The 21864-nt window shown below is 34.8% G+C and overlaps 2 protein-coding genes and 1 pseudogene across 2 annotated transcripts; 1 reads left to right on the top strand and 2 right to left on the bottom strand.

Moving 5' to 3' along the window:
• Positions 1-1518: 1518 nt before the first annotated feature.
• On the bottom strand, positions 1519-3291 carry LOC100406636 (olfactory receptor 8K3). Its single transcript, XM_017978546.5, has one exon. It carries the CDS (start codon positions 3272-3274, stop codon positions 2333-2335), a length of 942 nt encoding a protein of 313 aa, XP_017834035.4. The 5' UTR covers positions 3275-3291; the 3' UTR covers positions 1519-2332.
• A 6703-nt stretch (positions 3292-9994) lies between these two features.
• Positions 9995-12020, bottom strand: LOC100411930 (olfactory receptor 8K3-like). Its single transcript, XM_017978545.3, has one exon. The coding sequence runs from the start codon at positions 11998-12000 to the stop codon at positions 11059-11061; it is 942 nt and encodes a 313-aa protein (XP_017834034.2). The 5' UTR covers positions 12001-12020; the 3' UTR covers positions 9995-11058.
• Positions 12021-16933: 4913 nt separating this feature from the next.
• On the top strand, positions 16934-19053 carry LOC144577923 (olfactory receptor 8I2-like; annotated as a pseudogene).
• Positions 19054-21864: the final 2811 nt, after the last annotated feature.

The raw sequence follows: 21864 nt of genomic DNA, 5'->3' as shown, positions 1-21864 counted from the left end.
TTAGCTGGGTATGGTGGCACACGCCTGTAGTCCCAGCTACTTGGGAGATTGAGGCACAAAAATTGCTTAAGCCTGGGAGGTGGAGGTTGCAGTGAGCCAAGAGCACACCACTGTACTCCAGCCTGGGTTTAGACAGAGCAGGAGACTGTCTTAAAAATAAAAAATAAAAAGAGAGAGAATATGGAGACAGGCATGGTGGCTCAGGCTGTAGTCCCAGCACTTTGGGAGGCTGAGGTGGGCGGATCAATTTGAGCTCAGGATTTTGATACCAGCCTGGACAACATAGTGAAACACCATCTCTATGACAAATGAAAAAATAGGCTGGGCATTGGTGGCTCTTGGCTGTTGTCCCAGCTGAGATGAGAGGATTGCTTGAGTGCAGGAATTTGAGGTTGCAGTGAGTTATGGCTATTCTACTGCACTCCAGCCTGACCAACAAAGGGAGATTCTATCTCTTAAAGCAAGCAAGCAAACAAACAAAAATAGAAGACCTGATTCTAATACCTATTACCTTGGTAATCTCTGACAACTTACTTGCTGTATCTAGGCTCTACTTTACCATCTGAAATATGGAACTTTTATATATATATTATTGCGTTTTAGGGTACATGTGAAGAACGTGCAAGATTGTTGCATAGGTACACACATGGCCATGTGGTTTGCTGCCTTCCTCCCCATCATTTATATCTGGCATTTCTCTCCATGTTATCCCTCCCCAACTCCCCACCCCCTGCTGTTCCTCTCCTAGTCCCCTGCTACAGACCTCAGTGTGTGATGCTCCCCTCCCTGTGTCCACGTGTTCTCATTGTTCAACGCCTGCCTATGAGTGAGAACATGCGGTGTAGAACTAACTCACAGAGCTGTCGTGATGGCTAAATTAGTTGAGACATGAAGAATCCCTAAAATATAGTACTCAGTAACTGTGAGATATTATTATTACCTGGTAATTTCTATGACCATCCAGAAACTTCATTTTCAGTAAAACAACAATATGGTAGTATTTATAATCACATGACAATGTACTATGCATTGATTCAAGTTTCTTTGGCTGCACATGGGATTTATTTTATGATGGTGAACTAAGGAAATATTTTAGACACTGATACTTTCAATAAAATCTGAGGAGTACTAAAAAGAGTAAAGGAAATCAAAATAAGAAAGTTAATGAAAGCAACCATGTTCAAAAGGCAAGATAATGGCATCATTACATACAGATCACACCTCACTTGCATGTTGAAGGTCTGTAGCTGTCCAAGGACATCTGTAACAGCCAGCAGATAAATACAGTATGGTGTAGTGTGTTTTATTACTTTTATTTGCTTTGTGCAGGTAGAACAATCAAGTAATGGAATCAAACAGTGAAGTCAATGAAAATATAGTGCATTCGATATAGTGCATATTGATAAAAATTATGAATTGTCAACTCAGTGAGAAACAGACTACAAAGTAAATTCATCATAGAATGGTTCTCTTATCCAAAGATGTAAAAACAACTGGAACATAAATTTTGACCACAGATTAGATAAAAAGGGGAAAATCCATGAAAAAAGGCAAGAACAATTAGAGGAAATGTATAAACCCGAGAGTTTCTTTGGTTGTCTTCTAAACTTTATTATAATTGATATATCTACCTATGTACACAGAATTGGCGGCCTGAAACAATTTCAGGTGCTAATCAGAATACAGATTATTGAGCTACAAAGTATGTTCAATTAACAGACTTCTATGTGGAAATAAAGACATTGATAAGGAAAAAGGGGATCCTAATGTTTGGAATAGTTATTATTCAAGCACATTTATAAGATATAAAATCATCACATATCATGTAAACGACCAGTATTAAATGCAATATCAGAATGCACAAGCAATAAGTATAAAGGCTAAAACAGATGGAAAATAATTATATACAAAAATACATTAAAAGAAACATACAGAAACAAACACACACACTGCAAATTTATTACAATACTTAATAAACACACTAGAATATTTGCCCCTCCCTTCTGTAATGACTCCTGTTTCCTACTCCCACCCAGCATACTAGCTTTCCTTGTGTTCCATTTTTCTTTGTCTGTATCCATCTTGCACATTCTAATGTTATATAAAATGGACTTAGTGTGAATATAATTGATCCGTCCATCAAGGAAGGCAAAGATTTCTACTGTTTTTTTTTTCACTAATCCATGTATAGCAATTAATTAGAAGAGTCTATCATGTTTTAGACATATGTAAATATATATTGAATCAGTTATGCTTGTTATGTCTTCTGCAGGTATAAAGAGTATAAATTGATGCCCATAACCTAATTTATAGGAATCATATTGTGCAAAATTTAAAGAAAAATATTACATAAGTATTTCCATGTCCTTTGTAGAGCATATTTTACATCTTTGTTTCTTAAACTGTAGATCAAGGGATTCAACATGGGGATAACCAGGGTGTAAAATATGGAAGCCACTTTATCAGTGTCAGAGGATTGACTAGACTTGGGCTGCACGTACATGAAAAGCAAAGTCCCATAGAACACTAAGACCACCATCAGGTGGGCTCCACAGGTAGAAAAAGCCTTGTGTCTGCCCTCAGCAGAATTCATCCTGAGAATGGCTAAAAGGATGAGCAGGTAAGACACAAGAACTATCAGAAGAGATGAAATCAAATCAAAAGCTGCAAAGATTGAAATTATCAATTCAACTTCATAAGTATTGGAGCAGAGTAAACGTAACAAAGGGAGACAATCGCAGTAGAAATGACTAATGACATTGTAGCCACAGAAGGATAAAGTAAAAATCTTTAAGGTGACTAGGAGAGAAATGAATGTGCAGTAGAGACAGGGGATTGCCACCAGCATCTGACATACCCTTTCTGACATGATTACCGTGTATAGCAGAGGGTTACAGATGGCCACATAGCGGTCATAGGACATTGCTGAGAGAATAAAAAGTTCATTACCAATGAACACAAGAAAGAAAGCCAGCTGTGCCGCACAAAAATAATAGGATATTGTATTCTTATCCACAATGAAATTTATTAACATTTTGGGTCCCACAGCTGTTGAATAACCAAGGTCAGTGAGTGCCAGGTGCCTGAGAAAAAAGTACATAGGGGTTTGCAGCCTGGAGTCCAACTTGGTGAGGATAATCATGCCCAAATTTCCCATCACTGAGATCACATAGATCATGAGGAACAATGCAAATAATGGTGCCTGCAGCTCAGGAATATCCGTGATTCCCACGAGAATGAATTCATTCACCACTGTTAGATTGTGGTTTTCCATCCAGGTTCATTAGAAAACCTATTCTGGATAGAGACATCAACATAGTCAATATCTTTTCTTTATTATCTCCTGAGAAACGTTTTAGTATGCAAAGGTAACATAAGATATATATAAATTTCACAGTTTGCAACATTTGAAAACAAACAAAACTCTCACAAATAAAAACACATTTAAATATAATTCAAGGTAGAGATAAGACAGGTCAGCAGTTTTCATTTGGTTTTTATTTTATTCATCCAATGACATTTTGCAATGTCTAGAGACATTTTCTTTTTCTTTTTCTTTTTCTTTTTTGAGACGGAGTTTCGCTCTTGTTACCCAGGCTGGAGTGCAATGGCGCAATCTCGGCTCACCGCAACCTCCGCCTCCTGGGTTCAGGCAATTCTCCTGCCTCAGCCTCCCGAGTAGCTGGGATTACAGGCACGCGCCACCATGCCCAGCTAATTTTTTGTATCTTTAGTAGAGACGGGGTTTCACCATTTTGACCAGGATGGTCTGGATCTCTTGACCTCGTGATCCACCCGCCTCGGCCTCCCAAAGTGCCAAAGTGCTGGGATTACAGGCGTGAGCCACCGCTCCCGAGACATTTTCTTTTTAACAATTTGGAGGTGGGCTACTGTTGCATCTAATTGTTAGAAGCCAGTAACCTGCTAAACATTCTACTATAATTAATATTGAGCCCATCCGAATAATCAGCCCCAAATATCAGTAGTGCTAAGGTGGAGAAACTGACTACATACATGAATAGATGATAGATAGATAGATAGATAGATAGATGATAGATAGATAGAGGATGATCATATAGATTCATATGAGAGAGAAAGAGATACAGATAGATATTCATGTCTGAATAGATATATAAATAAAAATTTTAAAGTTACAAACGTTAGTACTGTGGATATTTGATATATGAACAATTCTTGTACTATGTTTTTGGAGATTGGTCATATTTATAGATTACAATTACTATTATGACATAATATAATTTTAGTTATATAAAAAATTTCTGCACTTTGGGAGGCCGAGGCGGGTGGATCACAAGGTCAAGAGATCGAGACTATCCTGGTCAACATGGTAATATGCCGTCTCTACTAAAAATACAAAAAATTAGCTGGGCATGGTGGCGCGTGCTGTAATCCCAGCTACTCAGGAGGCTGAGGCAGGAGAATTGCCTGAACCCAGGAGGCAGAGGTTGCCGTGAGCCGAGATTGCGCCATTGCACCCCAGCCTGGGTAACAAGAGCAAAACTCCGACTCAAAAAAAAAAAAAAAAAATCTGTCACAAATTTCAAAAGTGCATCAAACAACAGGCTCTAAAATGTCATCCAGTGAAAACTCTTTGGGTGGTACAGCTGAGACTTTAATATATTTGAAAGATCTTAGGCATATGAATAAAAGCAGCATAACAGATAACTGGCAATTATTTGTATTTACATAGCAAAAAAACCAGGAAATATATGGATATAGATATATTCTACACTATATCTTAATTTATGTCACGTTTGAAAATTTACTTTAGGAAATTGTGTAAGTTATCTAAAACTATGTGTTCGTATATCCAGAACCAACATGTCACTGCAGAATTGTTAGGTAGGATGAGTGAAGGTTAAGTGATTCAATGTGTCTGTGCTGCCTAGAAGTAGTTCTAAAACATCAAGCACATTGTGAGTTTTCTTCTTCTTGTTATTTGTTTTAATTGTGAGAGTGCCTTACTTGAAAGAGGTTTTCTTTCCATATTTACATATGAATTACGACTGCGAATCAACTTCTTCGCTAGGATCATAATGATGCCTAGGTGGGTTACAGGTCAAGCAGGATGTAATACTTGCAGTTTTGGCCAGTTCTTCTCCACTCCCCCAATTCAAGACTGAACTTTGGCAATTGGTATGCTATTTTTGTGGATTACTTTTCTATTTTTCACAATTTTAATAACATTTTAAATAAATTATTTTGACATAAACTTTATTAAAACATTAATCTTCCCATAGTTTTATTCTCCTTATTATTGAGAAATACTCTCTTGAACGTAAACTTCAATTTTATTTTGTCATACAAAATCTTAGGGAATTTTGAGGACATCTGAACAAATTGGGAAATAATATGGCCCTCAAATTGGTTTTGTATAATGAAAATTAGTAAAAAGCTCTTTTTGGATACAGGGATACTATAGATTAGTGAAAAGAAATGATTAAAAGTCACTTTTTTGTAATCCCAGAACTTTGGGAGGCCAAGGCGGGTGAATCAAGAGGTCAAAAGATCGAGACCATCCTGGTCAACATGGTGAAACCCCGTCTCTACTAAAGATACAAAAAATTAGCTGGGCATGGTGGCGCGTGCCTGTAATCCCAGCTACTCAGGAGGCTGAGGCAGGAGAATTGCCTGAACCCAGGAGGCGGAGGTTGCGGTGAGCCGAGATAGCGCCATTGCACTCCAGCCTGGGTAACGAGAGCAAAATTCCGTCTCAAAGGAAAAAAAAAAAAGCCACTTTTTACACAATAATATAGAGACAAAATAAGTAACAAAACGTGAGATATACATGGATTTCTAGTTGTGATTTGAAATCCTTCTGGACATGCTGGTTACAGAAACTAGAAAATAGAATATAACACATAATGCAAATAAACATATATAATCAAATAAATACATATCTAAATATCCCCAATAATTCACATATTTAAAATATACTAGAGCATGAGATGGAAGGCACGATAATGTAAGATAATTATTATCAGTTAAAAAAATTGTAAGCCCCAATGTTTCCTGGAAAAAAAAAGGAAGAAAGAAAATAGTGTTTACAATGAAACTCATAATGACAGCAATCTCAGGGTTAGCTATAAAAAAATAAACACATACAATTTTGTCACATTAAATTTAAAGAAGATTACATATAATTTGAACTTAAATTGATTTTTTAAAATAAAATTGTGACCTCCTTCTATTCTATCCTGACTCAATGAACACACCTTTCTTATATTACGTACATGCTAATGTTTGCCAGTAGATAGAAATGTTATATAAATATCTTTAGTAAATACGATGATAAGCAGCATAAATCTTGTATTTTGATTGCTTGTTTTGTACAGTTTGGCAATCGAGAAAGGTGAAAAAATAATATCATCATTTTTAAGTCCCTATTTTCTTGTAGTAAGGAAATATAAATGAGCTTCCTTTCACCATCTTTGGAATTCTCTAGAAAGAACTAGATTGCTTGTTTTATATTTTGGTATCTTTGTTTAATATCAATTATATATTTTAAAGCTACGATATTTGAGAAAATAACATCTGCTTTTGTCAACTCTTAGTGGAAATGGAAGTACATTCTGAAAATTGTATTGTGCCATAAAACTGGGTACTTAACCCTCTCCTAATTTTATTTTCTTACAGTTTTAAATGTTTTTTCTGTGCATACATTTACTCAAAAAGCCTCATAAGTTTAATAATTCTTTTCATATTCTAATGTAATGTAGAAACCCCCTTTTTGTCTCATCAAGAAGGGATGAATCATATCTACACATGTATTTAAATAATCATTGAGTGTTAAATTATAGTTAAGGGATCTAAGAGTCTAGAGCATCTGAATAATAAGTATTTGGAAGGACATGAACATGAGTGACTAAATAGTTGCAGCTTCTTCATTCTTTCATTAAAAATATATTCATCTCCTTGTGGTTGTGCTTTGTTTTCTCCAAGTTTTGGCCTCAATTAGATAAAAATATTTTATGTAAAATAAATACAAACAATATCGTGATGGTGCTTCAAAGATGGTTATAAGCAGTCAGCCTGTTAAACCATGTAAAATACCTACAAAATTATATTAAAAAACGGAGCACTGTTATTTCAGCTCAGGCATAATTGAGTAAAAGAAATCCTAGAGAAATGAATCAGAGATTGTCACACTTTACTATGGTTATGTCATCAAATTAAAGTGGCAGTTTGCCAATGTCACCGAAGCATTGTATATATCAGTAACATATGGCACCACAAGAAACATTCTTACTTTTTTTTTTACCTGTAATGAAGCCTCTCTCTTGACTCCTCCATGTGACTCTAACATGGCACAGTGAGAACAATTTATCCATATTTTAATCTTTTGAGACTCTCCCTGAGGAGATGGAAGGCAATTTGTTGATAATCTCTAAAGCATGTGAGAGCATAACAAAATATTTTGAGGCTGTCCATTCGCTGTAGAAGACAATTTGTATTCACTAGTGTATCAGAGTTCATCAGAAAAACAGAACCAAGAGGAGCTGTTTAGATAATTGATAGATAGATACATGCATAGATAGAGATTTATTATGAGAAATGGTTTTATGCAATTATGTAGGCTGAGGATTTCTGTAATTTGCTGTCTTTAAACTCCAGGAAAGCTGGTTGTGGAGTTTCAGTTAAAATTTGAAATATTGGGAGCTAGAGGAGCCAAGGGTGTAGATCATAGTCTGATTTCGAAGGCTCTAGAATCTGGGATGTCAATGTCTGATGGCAGGAAATGAAGGATGTCTTAGCTTAAGCTGGGAGTGAACTCACCCTTTCTCTTTTTGTTCTGTTCAAGGCCTCAATTGATTGCAGTGATACCCACCTATATTCATGAGGATGATCATTATTCTGCCTACCAATTCTCCCTCTTCCAGGAACATCCTCATAGAGACACCCAGAAATAATGTTTACCAGCTATAAGGGCATCATGTAGCCTAGTTAAGTCAACACCTTAACCATCAGTACTCCATCCTTTGCCAACTGGGCAAACATAAGCATGTACTTAAACCACACTTAGTCTAAATATAGACAATAACAAGGTCATAGTTGTGCTTTACGTAACACAACTATTCTGCATATAAATAGTAACTCACTAATCCCTTATTCCAAAGAGGAAATACAGTCTTTAAGTGATACTGACTTGTCTGCTGTTCTTAATGTAAAATTCTGAAATATAAAATTAACAATATTTAAATATTGATATAAAGTTTACATATTTTATTTATATAATAAGGGAATAAAAGAGAATAAAGTATCTTTAATTAATAAATATGTAGGCATATTTATAATCAGAATAAGGTAGGAATTCTCATTACAATTACAGGCCTCATTTCTGTAACTGGCCACATGATTATAGCTGCTATTTATAACTGTCTTCCATCCGTACTGTATTCCCTTTGTCTTTAGCAGCATCTTAGCTGCTCATGGGTTTCTTCCATGTGAAGCGACCCCAATCTTTATTCCTGAAGAGTTTAGGCAATTAGCAGTTCTGGCTAGTTTGAGCTATTACAGTTTTCCATTAATAAGAAATTCCCTAAGGGATGTTTCATATTCCAGACTTATTCTTCCTTGTATTGTGAAGTAATAGCCCAATTTTCCCTGGAAATTCAGGATCAATTATGATAACTTTCTGCTTTGTCTATTGATTCAGTGGCATAAGGAGCTCAAAATGGCTGGGTAAAAGTCCAAACTTCCAATTCTATAGAATTATTACTATGTCTCTAGTTGGAAGCACTCATTCCTCTGTGACTAAGACCTGTAGACCAGCAAAGCTTAAAGTCAATGGAGCTGGAAGCAGAGATTTTGAGAGTGGGTCACTAGGGTTAACAGTGAGTGGTGTCACTCCCATTTCCATCTCTTCATTCCTAGACTTCTAAATTCAGACTATGGCAAAAACACAACAATACACTGGAGACTAATTCAAAGTACACATACCTTTGTTGGGAACTTTTCCCAGCTCTTCAAGTTATTGCCATCTATTTGGATTGTAATTACATTTTCAAAGCCAGTTTCTTTGGGATGATGGGCAGCATGGTAAGACTAGTGAATTCCATGATCATAAACGCATTGCTACACTTCTTTATCTGTGAAGTGAATTTCTTGATTATATGTAATGCTGTGTGGAATATCATGATGGCACATAAGGCATTCTATAACTTGGAAAGTAGTTATGGAATAATTGCTTGCAGAGAATGACAATCTGTATGCAGAATAAGTATATCCTGCAGTAAGAACATAATGCTGCTCTTAAATGATGGAAAGAGTCCAGTGTAACCCAACACCTGCCAGGTAGCTCGCTGCTACCATTGGGTAATGGTGCCACATTAGTGGATATGTATTGTTCTCTGCTGCTGGCAGATTGGACACTCAGCAGTGACTATGGCCAAGTTGGCCCTCATGAGCAAAATTCTATGTTGCTGTGAGACCACACATAACTTATGTCCCTGCTGCCATGTACACTTTTTTTGTGAGCCCATTGGGAAATGACAGGTTTTCTGAGGGAAAAGGCTGACTGGTATTCACAGAATGGGTTGTACTATTGATTTGACCTAAAATATAGTACTCAGTAAGTGTGAGATATTATTATTGCCTGGTAGTTTCTATAACCATCCTATTCATTTTCAGCACATCAACAACAGTAGTAATATTTATCCTCACATGACAATGTACTTACTATGCAACATTTAAAGTATTCCAATGAAATATTCATTCAAGTTTCTTTGGCTGCACATGGGAGTTTACTTTATGATGATGAACTAAGGAAATACTGTAGACTCTGATACTTTCAGTAAAATCTTGGGTGTATTAAAAAGAATAAAGGAAATCAAAATACATAAGAAAGTTAAGGAAAGCAACCATGTTCAAAAGGCAAGGTAATGACATCATTACATACAGATCACACTTCACTTGCATGTTGAAGGTCTGTAACTGTCAAAGGACATCTGTAACAGCCAGCAGATAACTACAGTATAGTACAGTGTGTTTTATTACTTTTATTTGCTTTGTACAAGCAGAACAATCAACTGATGTGATCAAACAGTGAAATCAATGAAAATATATTGCATTTGATATAGTGCATATAGATAAAAATTATGAATTGTCAAGTCAGTGAGAAACAGACTACAAAGTTAATTCATCATAGAATAGTCCTCTTACTCAAAGATGTGAAAACAACCTGAAAACAAATTTTAACCACAGGTTGTTACTTTTCTTAGATAAATAAGGGAAAATTCATGAAAATGGCATTTATTAAACAAGAGCAACTAGAGGAAAGGTATAAACCTGATAGTTTCGATCAATGTCTTCTAAACTTAATCATAATTGATATATCTAGTTATGTAAACAGAATGGACTGACTGAAACAAAATGAGGTGCTCATCAGAATTTACAGATTATTGAGCTACAAAGGATGTTCAGCTAACAGACTTACATGTGTAAATAAAGGTACTGATAAAGAATGAGTGGGATCCTAATATTTGGAATAGTTATTATTCAAGCACATTCATAAGACTTAAAATCATCACATACATATCATGTAAAGAACCAGTATTAAATGCAATGTCAAAATATGCAAGTAAAATTATGAAGGCTAAAACAGAAGGAAAGTGCTAATATATGCAAACACACAAGACAGAAAAACATACAGAAACACACACATTGCAAATGTATTACAATACCTGATAAAAACACTAGTATCCTTGCCCCTCCCTCCTGAAATTACCACTGTTCCCTACTCAAACCAAGCATAATAGCTTTCCTCGTCTCCCTTTCTTCTTTGTCTATATCCATCTTGCACACTCTACTGTTATATAAGATGGACTTACTGTGAATATAATTCACCTATCATCAAGGAAGGCAAATATTTCTACTGTTTTGTTTATTAATCTACATATAACAATTAGAAGAGCCTATAATGTTTAAGACATATGTAAATATATGTTGAATCAGTTATGCTTACTATGCTTTCTACAGGTATACAGAGCAAAAATTGATGCTGATAACCTTATTTATAGGCATCATATTGTACAAAGCTTAAATAATAATATTATATAAGTTATTCCATGTCCTTTGTAGGGCATATTTTACATCTTTATTCCTTAAACTATAGATCAGGGGATTCAACATGGGGATAACCAGGGTGTAAAATATGGAAGCCACTTTATCAGTGTCAGAGGATTGACTAGACTTGGGCTGCACGTACATGAAAAGCAAAGTCCCATAGAACAGTAGGACCACCGTCAGGTGGGCTCCACAGGTGGAAAAAGCCTTGTGTCTGCCCTCAGCAGAATTCATCCTAAGAATAGCTAAAAGGATGAGCAGGTAAGACACAAGAACTATCAGAAGAGATAAAATCAAATCAAAAGCTGCAAAGATCAGAATTATCAATTCAATTTCATGAGTATTTGAGCAAAGTAAAGGTAATAAGGGGAGACCGTCACAGTAGAAATGATGAATGACATTGTAGCCACAGAAGGATAGAGTAAAAAGCTTTATGGTGACTAGAAGAGAAATGAATGTGCCGTAGAGATAGCAGATTGCCACCAGCACCTGACATACCCTTTCTGACATGATTACCATGTATAGCAGAGGGTTACAGATGGCCACACAGCGGTCATAGGACATCACTGAGAGAATAAAAAGTTCACTACTAATGAACACAATAAAGAACACCAGCTGTGTTGCACAAAAATAATAGGATATTGTATTCTTATCCACAACAAAATTTACTAACATTTTGGGTCCCACAGTTGTTGAATAACCAAGATCAGCAAGTGCCAGGTGCCTGAGAAAAAAGTACATAGGGGTTTGCAGCCTGGAGTCCAACTTGGTGAGGATGATCATGCCCAAATTTCCCATCACTGAGATCACATAGATCATGAGGAACAATGCAAATAATGGTGCCTGCAGCTCAGGAATATCCGTGATTCCCACGAGAATGAATTCATTCACCACTGTTAGATTGTGGTTTTCCATCCAGGTTCATTAGAAAACCTATTCTGGGTAGAGACATCAACATAGTCAGCAGCTTTTCTCCATTGTCACCTAAGAAATTTTTTAGTATGTAAAGCTAACGTAAGATATATCTTAAATGTCACAATTTGTGACATTTAAAAACAAACATATCTCTCACAAATAAAAACACATTTAAATATAATTCAAGATAGAGATAAGAGAGGTCAGTAGTCTTCAGTTGGTTTTGATTTTACTCAACCAACAACATTTTCCAATGTGTAGACGCAATTTCTTTATCACAATTTGGAGGTGGGTTACTGTTGCATCTTACTGTTACAAGCCAGTATGCTGATAAACATTCTATTATAATCAATATTGAGCCCATCCCAATAACCAGCTCCAAATATCAATAGTGTTGAGGTTGAGAAACTCTGATGAGATACATGAATAGATGATGGAGATGGATAGATAGATGATGGATAGATAGGTAGATAATGAACAGATTGATTCATATGAGAGAGATAAAGAGATATAGATGTTCATATCTGTATAGATATATAAAGAAAATTTTTAAAGTTAAAAGCATTGTTAATATTGTGGATATTTGATATATGAACAATGACTGGACTATGTTGTTAGAGTTTGGTTATATTTATAGATTAGAGTTACTATCATGACATAATACAATTTTAGTTATATAAAAAATTTCTGTCACAAATTCCAAAAATGCATAAAACCACCTGCTTCAAAATATCATCCCATGAAAACCCTTATCCCTTTCAGTGGTACAGCTGAGATTTTAACATAGTTGACAGATATTAGACATATGAATAAGAGCAGCATATAGATGACAGTGGCAATATTTGTATTTACAGAGCAAAAAATCATGAAGTATATGGATATAGATATAGTCTACACTATATTTCAATTTATGTCATATTTGAAACTTTATTTTAGGCAGATAGTGTTATGTTATCTAAAACTATTTGTTCTTATATCCAAAACCAACGTGTCATTGCAGAATTGTTGGGAAAGATGAGTGAAGGTTAAATGATTCAATGTGTCTGTGCTGCCTAGAAGTCATTCTAAAATATCAAGTTCATTGTGAGATTTTTTTCTTCTTGTTATTTGTTTTAATTGTGAGAGTGTCTTACTTGAAAGAGCTTTTCTTTACATATGTACATGTAAATTATTCTGACTTAACTTCTTTGCTAGGACCATAATGATGCCTGTATGATGCCCATAACGATGTGAGTTACAGGTCAAGTAGGATGTAATACTTGCAACTTAAGCCAGTTCTTCTCCTCTCCCCCAATTCGGGACTAAACATGGGCAATCAGTATGCTATTGTTTTGGATTACTTATCTAATTTTCACCACTATTTTAATAACATTTAAAATATATTATTTTGACATAAACTTTATTAAAACATTTATCTTCCCATAGTTTTACTACCTTTATAATTGAGAAATGCTCACATGAATGTGAATGTTAATTTTATGTTACAAAATCTTAGGGGAGTTTGATGAAATCTGAACAAACTGGGAGAAAATGTTTTTCTTCATACTGGTTTCTTATAATTAAAGAAGATACGTTATTAGAGAAAATAAATGGTTAAAGGAACTTGGTAACACAATAACAGAGACAATCAATAGATTAAACAGGAGATATACATGGATTTCCGGTGTGTTTTAAAATCCTTCTGGACTTGCAGAACACAGAAACTTGGAAAATTGGTATAGCACATAATGTAAATAAGCATATGTATAATCAAATAAATATGTATCTAAATATCACCAATAACTCACAGATTTAAAATATACTACAGTAGGAGATAGAGGGCATGATAATATCAGACAATTATTATTAGTTAAAAAAACTGTAAGCCTCAATGTTTCTTGAAAAAAAAATAAAGAAAATAGTGTTTACCATGAAGATTATAGCAACAGCACTCTCAGAGTAAGCTATGAAAAATAAAGACATGCGATTTTGTCACATTAAATATAAAGATGATTACATTTTATTTGAACTTTAATCATTTACTTTTTAAACAAAATTATGGCCTCCTCCTATCTCCCTGACTCAAAGAACACATCTTTCTTATATTAGATATTTGGTAGCGTGTGCCAGTAGATAGAAATGTTAGACACATATCTGTAGTAAATACGATGATAAGCAACATAAATCTTGTATTTTGTTTGCTAGGTTTGTACAGCTTGCCAATTTAGAAAGGCAAAAAAGAAATAATATCATCATTGATAGTAACTGTTTTTTTATTAGTCGAGAGAATATAAATGAGCTTCCTCTCACCAGCTTTGGAGTTCTGTGGAAAGAACCAAATTGCTTTTTTCATATATTCCTATCTTTCTTGAATATCAGTTATAATTTTTAAAGCTACAATCTTTGAGAAAATCATACTTGCTTTTTTCAACTCAGTGGAAATTGAAGTACATTCTGAAAATTGTATTGTGCCATAAAACTGGTTACTTAAAAGTCTCCTAATTTTATTTTCTTATATTTTTAAATAATTTTTTTCTGTGCCTTTGCTTACCCAAAAAGCCTCATAATAATTTTAATAATACTTTTCACACCTGAATGTAAGGTAGAAACCCCTTTTTTGTCTCAACCCTCTTTTTGTCTCATCAAGAAGTGAGAAAAGAATATTTACACATTTATTTAAATAATCATCAAGTGTTAAATTATTGTTTTTTTTTCTTCTTTTTTTTTTTAAATTTTTTATTGCATTTTAGGTTTGGGGGTACATGTGCAGAACATGCAAGACAGTTGCATAGGTACACACATGGCAGTGTGTTTTGCTTTCTTTCTCCCCTTCACCCACATTTGGCATTTCTCCCCAGGCTATCCCTCCCCAGCTCCCCCTCCCACTGGCCCTCCCCAAATTATTGTTAAGGGATCAAAGAGCCTACAGCATCTGAATAACAAGTATTTGGAAGGACATGAACATGAGTGACTAAACAGTCGCAGCTTCTTCATTCTTTGATTAAAAATATATGTATCTCCTTGTAGTTGTCCTTTACTTTCTCCAAGTTTTTACCTCAATCAGAGAAAAATAATTTATACAAAATGAATAATTTAGAAACAATATGATGGTGCTTCAAAGATGCTTATGAGCAGTCAGCCTGTTAAACCATGTAAAATACTTACAAAATTATATGAAAAAATGGAGCACTGTTATTTCAGCTCAGGCATTATTGAGTAAAAGAAGTCGTAGAGAAATGAATCAGAGATTGTCACACTTTACTATTGTTATGTCATCAAATTAAAGTGGCAGTTTGCCAATGTCACTGAAGCATTGTATATATCTGTAACATGGCACCACAGGAAACATTCTTACTTGTTTTTACCTGTAATTAAGCCTCTGTCTTGACTCTTTCATGTGTCTCTAACATGGGACAGTGAGAACAATTTATCCATTTTTTAATCTTTTGAGACTCTCCCTGAGGAGATGGAAGGCAATTTGTTGATGATCTCTAAAGCATGTGAGAGCATAACAAAATGTTTCCAGGCTGCCCATTAGTTGTAGAAGGCAATTTGCATTCACTAGTGTGTCAGAGTTCTCCAGAAAAACAGACAAGAAGGGATATTTAGATAGATAGATAGATGATGATTGATAGATGATAGATAGATAGATAGATGATAGATAGATAGATACATAGATAGACAGACAGATGATAGAGATTTATTATGAGGAATTGCTTTACGCAGTTAAGCAGACAGGATTCCTGTCGTTTTCTGTCTGCAAGTTCCAAGATTCCTGTGGTTTTCTGTCTGCAAGTTCCAGGAAAGCACGTGAGATAGATTCAGTTAAAACCTGAAATACTGGGGAGCCAAGGGTGTAGGTCATAGTCTGAATTCAAAGGCTCTAAAATCTTGGATGTTAATGTCTGATGGCAGGAAATGAAGGAGGTCCTAGCTTAAGCAAAGAGTGAACTCACTCTTGCTGTTTTTTTTTTTTTTTCTTTTAAACGCCTCAGTTGATTGTACTGATCCCCAACTATATTGATGAGGATGATCATTACTGTGCCTACCAATTCTAGTCTTCCAGGAAAATCCTCACCGGGACACCACACCTAGAAATAATGTTTACCAGCTATCAGGGCATCATACATCCTAGTTAAGTCAACACCTTAGCTATCATTTCTCCACCCCTTGTCAACTTGGCAAACATAAGCATGTACTTAAACCATACTTAGTCTCTAAACATAGACAATAACAAGGTCATAGTTGTTCTTTACATGACACAACTATTCTTCATTTAAATTAAAACTCACTAATCCTTTATTCCAAAAAGGAAATATACTCTTTGAGTTATATTGACTCTTCTGATTTTCTCAGACTAAAATTCTATAATGTAAAGTTACCAATATTTAAACATTGATATAAAGTCCATATATCTTATTGATATAATAAGGGAATAAAAGAGGAAATAAGGGATCTTCACTTAATCAATACACATATTCCTAATAAAATTAGGATAGAATTCTTATTACAATTACAGGCCTCATTTCTGGAACTGGCCACATGATTGTAGCTGGTATTTACAACTGTCTTCCATCCATAATGTATTCCCTTTGTCTTTAGCAAGCACCTTAGCTGACCATGGTTTTGTTCCTTGTGAAGTGACCCAAACCTTGATTCCTGAAGAGTTTGGGCCATTAGTCATTCTGGCTTGTTTGGGCTATTACAGTTTTCCATGCATAGGAAATGCCCTAAGAGATGTCCCATATTCCAGACTTATTCTTCCTTGAATTGTGAAGAAATAGCCCTATTTCCCCTGGAAAATCAAGATCAGTTATGATAACTTCCTGCTATGTCTAATGATTCAGTAGCATTAGGAGCTGAAAATGGCTGGGTAAAAGTCTTAACTTCCAATTCAATAGAATTATTGCTGTATCTCTAGGTGGAAGCACTTATTCTTCTGTGACTAAGACCTATGGGCCAGCAAAGCTTAAAGTCAATGAAACAAGAAGAAGAAATTTTGAGAGTGGGTCACTAGGGTTAACAGTGAGTGGTATCACTCCCATTTCCATCTCTTCATTCCTAAACTCCTAAATCTAGACTTTGGCAAAAACAGCACAATACACTGCAGACTAATTCAAAGTATATATAGATTTCTTGGGAACTTTTCCCCAGCTAGTCAAGTCATTGCCATCTATTTGGATTGCAATTAAATTTTCTTTGAGGTGATGGATGGCATAGTAAGACTAGTGAATTCCATGATCATGGACACATTGCTGCACTTCTTTATCTGTCAGGTGAATTTCTTGATTATGTGTAATGCTGTGTGATATATTCTGATGGTGCATAAGGCATTCTATAACTTGGAAGATAGTTTAGGCAGAATTGCTCGAAAAGAAGGATAATCTGTATCCAGAGTAAATATACATTTCAGTAAGAACAAAATACTACTCTTAGATGATGGAAACAGTCCAATATAACCAAACTCCTGCCAGGTACCTGGATGCTCCCACTGGGTAATAGTTCCCTATTAGTGACTTCATGTTGTTCTCTGCTGCTGGCAGATCGGACACTCAGCAATGACTATGGCCAGATTGGGCCTGGTTAATTGTATTGAATTTTCTTTCCTAAATGAGCTATATATTTTTTCTAAGAGTATCATATAATTAATTTCATTAAATTGCTGAGTATCATACAATTGATTTCATTGTATAATTTGCCAATTAATTTCGTTAGATAAATTGCTGTCTTCATTAGATAAAATTAATTTCATTGGATAAGTTGTATTTTCATCAGATAAAATTAGTTTCATTAGATAAATTACTATATTCATTAGATACAATTATTTTCATTAAATTGCAAGACATGATGATAGACTGGGGCAGAGAATGGTACAGCTCAGGAGGAATGTTTCCTCCTAGGCATCCTTCCACACACATGTTTTTTAGTCCACAAATTTGTTAACTTGATTTTTTTTAATTAATGTCTGTCAGTTTGTAAAAAGAAATTATGCATAAATCCCTAACTAACTCGAAATCACTAAATTTTAGTTCCCATTTCTAACTCCCTCATTGTTGGAGTCTGAGTCAACTCTTATTATAGCCTTTAGATTTGAATCTGTCTCTCACTTTCATTATTGTTATTCAGCAGGTAAGTCAAAGGCCCGAGTTGATATAAAAGACTGGGAACAATTTCACTGAGGTGACTGTCTTCATGCTCTGGATTTGCAAATCACCAAGAATTACAAGGCAGTCTTCTCTCGATATTTCTCTTCATTTATCTATTTACTATTTTGGAAAACCTGGAACTGATCATGTTAATCAGAATTGATTCTCAGCTTCATACCCTATGTACTTTTCCCGAGCAGTTTATTGACATATTTTAATAAATTCACTGACTTACTTTACTCCCCTACGTATCCAATCAGAGATCCATCTCCTTTCGGCTGCTTTGTTCAAATGTATTTTTTAGTTGGGTTGGTGTGGAGTGAGTGTTTTCTTCTGGAATCAATGGCCTATGATCACTAGGTAGCAATCTACAATCCTTTGTTTCAGTAGTCACGTCTTAGAAAGCATGCAGCTGGCAGGGAGTCATGCGATATGTGACAGGCAGGTCACATATTCTCCGTTATCTGCCTGTGTGATAAACAGTTTGGCATTCTGTGATTCCTGCATCAGTCATTTTTTCTGTGACACACATCTCTTTTGGCACTGGCCTGTACAGTGCCAAATGGTGATCACTGTCTTAGACAAATGGTGATCTTTGTCTTAGCTGGATTCACTCTTCTTAGCTCTTTCCTTGTCATCATGGTCACTTCACCTCACCTCAGCCATCCTGAGGATCCAGTTGGCAGCAGGCAGGCAGAAGGCCTTCTCCACCTGCGCATCCTACCTCATGGATGTAACTGTCTTCTATGGGTCCCTGACTTTTCACCAAGTTGCACCCTGATAACACATCATCACTGATCCATGCACAATGGCATTTGTATTCTATACAATTGTCATTTCCATGCTGAATCTACTCATCTATAATCTAAGAAACAAGTGTGTGAAAAATGCTCTTCTTAGAGTCATACATAGAAAACTTTTTCTATGAAAAATTTATATACATTACAATTAAAACAAACCTGGATGGCTTCAGGAATTCAATTACACCAATAACTAGGAAAGTAGTAGAGTGACCTCTAAAAGCATAACACAGACTAAATGAGAACTTAGAGTGTTGAAGTTTGTGAATTGAGTCATTATTTTATTTGTTTATATGGAACACTGACTCACTGTATTTGGAGGTCAAGTCAGCATATAAATTATTCAGACACAGACGTGTACTAGGAATTAAGAGGTATCTAAACACCACATGTGACCATGCCATCACACTGAAACATGTTCAAAATTATTAAACTGAGAACATGCAGTTTTTGTCATTCTGTGCCTGGCTTATATCATGTAACTGGATTGTTTGTATTAGGATGGTACAAAAGTGATTGTGTTTTTGTCATTTAAAAAAATGGCAAAACCAACAATTACTTTTGCATCAACATAATAACTCAATGGATAAGTGCTTAAGAAGAAGGATAAACCATCCCCCATGATGTGTTTATTTCACATAGCATGCCTGTATCAGAACATCACAGGTACCCCATAAATATACACATTTACTATAACCCCATAAAAATGAAAAATTAATTTAAAAAACTAAAAAATAATTAAATTGACAATCTAATTTGGCATTGTGTTTTCTCAGCTACTAGCAACTTCAGAGTAAAAAAATGGAAGATTAAGGCATAAGAACAGTTAGGTTTTACTAAAAATATTAAAAGGCAGGTGATCATCTTAAGGCAAAGAGTACAGGACTAGATAAACAAACAAAACACAAAAACAACAAGGCAAATATTAGCCACAGGGAAAAATGAGGGATTGAAATAATTTCAGTGCAATCACTAATGGAACAACAAACATTGAGCAGTATAGACAAATCTCTTGAAAATATGGAGTCATTTGAACCTCACGGTTAAGTTCTTGATCCTGTATCTATAAACACAATTTTAGATTACATAGAAAAATGATCTGTTTATGGTGTATATTTTCAAATAAAAAGTTTGATTTCTCATTAACTGTATAATGTCTCATTAGTGTTAGCATAATTTCTAGAATACTTTGGGTGTATACAGAGATTCTTGCATCTTCAAATAGAATGGAATACCTTTATTAATTCTTCAGTATTAAAGGAAGAAAATGTGTGTATTGTTTGTGTGTGCAGGGTTGGAGGGGTGGCGCTTTTCTTGAAAAGAGTCTTAAATCTGATTTTATAAACGCTCCCAGGTGTTGTTAGAAGATAATCATTGAAAAAGTTTTATCAGTACTGAGTTAAATGCCTATGAATCAACGAATAATGATAGGAGATGGGCTATGATATTTAAAATGGATGTTGAAAGGAATTGAAGATTAAGTTGATGAGGCTCCTTTAAAAATAAATGTATGTGCTTATACTATTTCTCTCCAGCAAGACTGTAAAGTCTTTACAAGACCAATTTGCCTATTTATATTTGTGTACTTCATAACAACTAGCAAATGTATCAATATGAAATATTTAAGTAAATATTTTCTTTGGTGTTTCTTTGTGTGTGGAAGCACAGTGATGAATTCATTAAGGCCCAGAAGTCTGTCTTACTCAAATCTGTATATTTCTTTGTTGTTTGGACAGTTTTGTATATAATCTCATTCAAATAATATTAGTATAGTTAGAAATTCTATTTCTAGAATTCTTTCTCAAACATTTCTTATTTATATATTAAATATGGCATACTAATTTGTATTTCTCCCAAAATGACTTTCTGAATGGCTAGAATATGGAACTAAGTATACATAAAGTTATGGGTTGTACATATAAATTTAAATAATAGAACACAATGATTAGGAATTCTCAGTTCTCCATATATCACAAACCATCCTTCTGTAAAGAGAATGTCAATCTTTAGTCTTGGGAGTCTCTAAGGATAGTTCATGTGAATGGATCTGAGTGTGTACATCCTTGGGTCACCAAAAATGATATTGCAAAGAATGATGCTTTGGCATACTGATCGTTTTGAAATAAGAGTTTACAAAACCTTAGAAGCTGCCTCAGAGCCAAAGAGTTGCCCGCCTTCTCCCTTTCCCTCCCACCAAGCACAGAAAGGGACAAAATCTGGAATTTTCTTATCTGTCTTTTCAGAAGAAGGAAATATCTTCTGAAAAGAAATGCAATTGTTTTAAACTCCTTCTCTAGGTATCTCATTAACTAGGAAAGATTAACCACTGAAGAAGAGAAGAGACTAAAATTTGCCACCATAATTTGCAGCTCCAAGAGATGATAAGAGATTTTTATCTGCATAATAGATGGCCTTTGTTCACAATGTAGTTCTGTCCCTACCCTTAAATGGCTGGTTACATTCAGTTTACTACTAGAATCATTTACAAACACACTGTCTATGCTTTGGGCTCATTCATTTCTCCCCCATGAAAAGTGTATTTATGCCTCAAGCACCTGACAGTTCTTTGAATCTCATATTTTGAATGGCTCCTGTGCTTATGCAGACTAATAAATTTGCATACATTTTCTCCTGCTTATCTACTGTCAGTTCATTTCAGCAGACTTGAAACTTCAGAGAGGAAAAGAAATTCACTTTAGCACTACACATTGATACATTCTAAACTAAATGATCATTTTTATAAGTGAACAAAACATCATAACTTTTCTATTATATTACATTTTTCCTGATTCTAATGTAGGTATTTTTACATTGTATTGAATACATATTTTCTGTAGATGATTGCATATTCTTATTTACTTAGTATTAATAAAATTATATGCCAAATTTCTCTTTTTACGTTATTAATGTTCTATTGCTAGTGTTTCTAGGAACAAAAC

Source organism: Callithrix jacchus, chromosome 10 (genome assembly GCF_049354715.1).
Source record: "Callithrix jacchus isolate 240 chromosome 10, calJac240_pri, whole genome shotgun sequence".
Lineage (NCBI taxonomy): Eukaryota > Metazoa > Chordata > Mammalia > Primates > Cebidae > Callithrix > Callithrix jacchus.
This window is presented reverse-complemented; position numbering and strand designations above follow the sequence as displayed.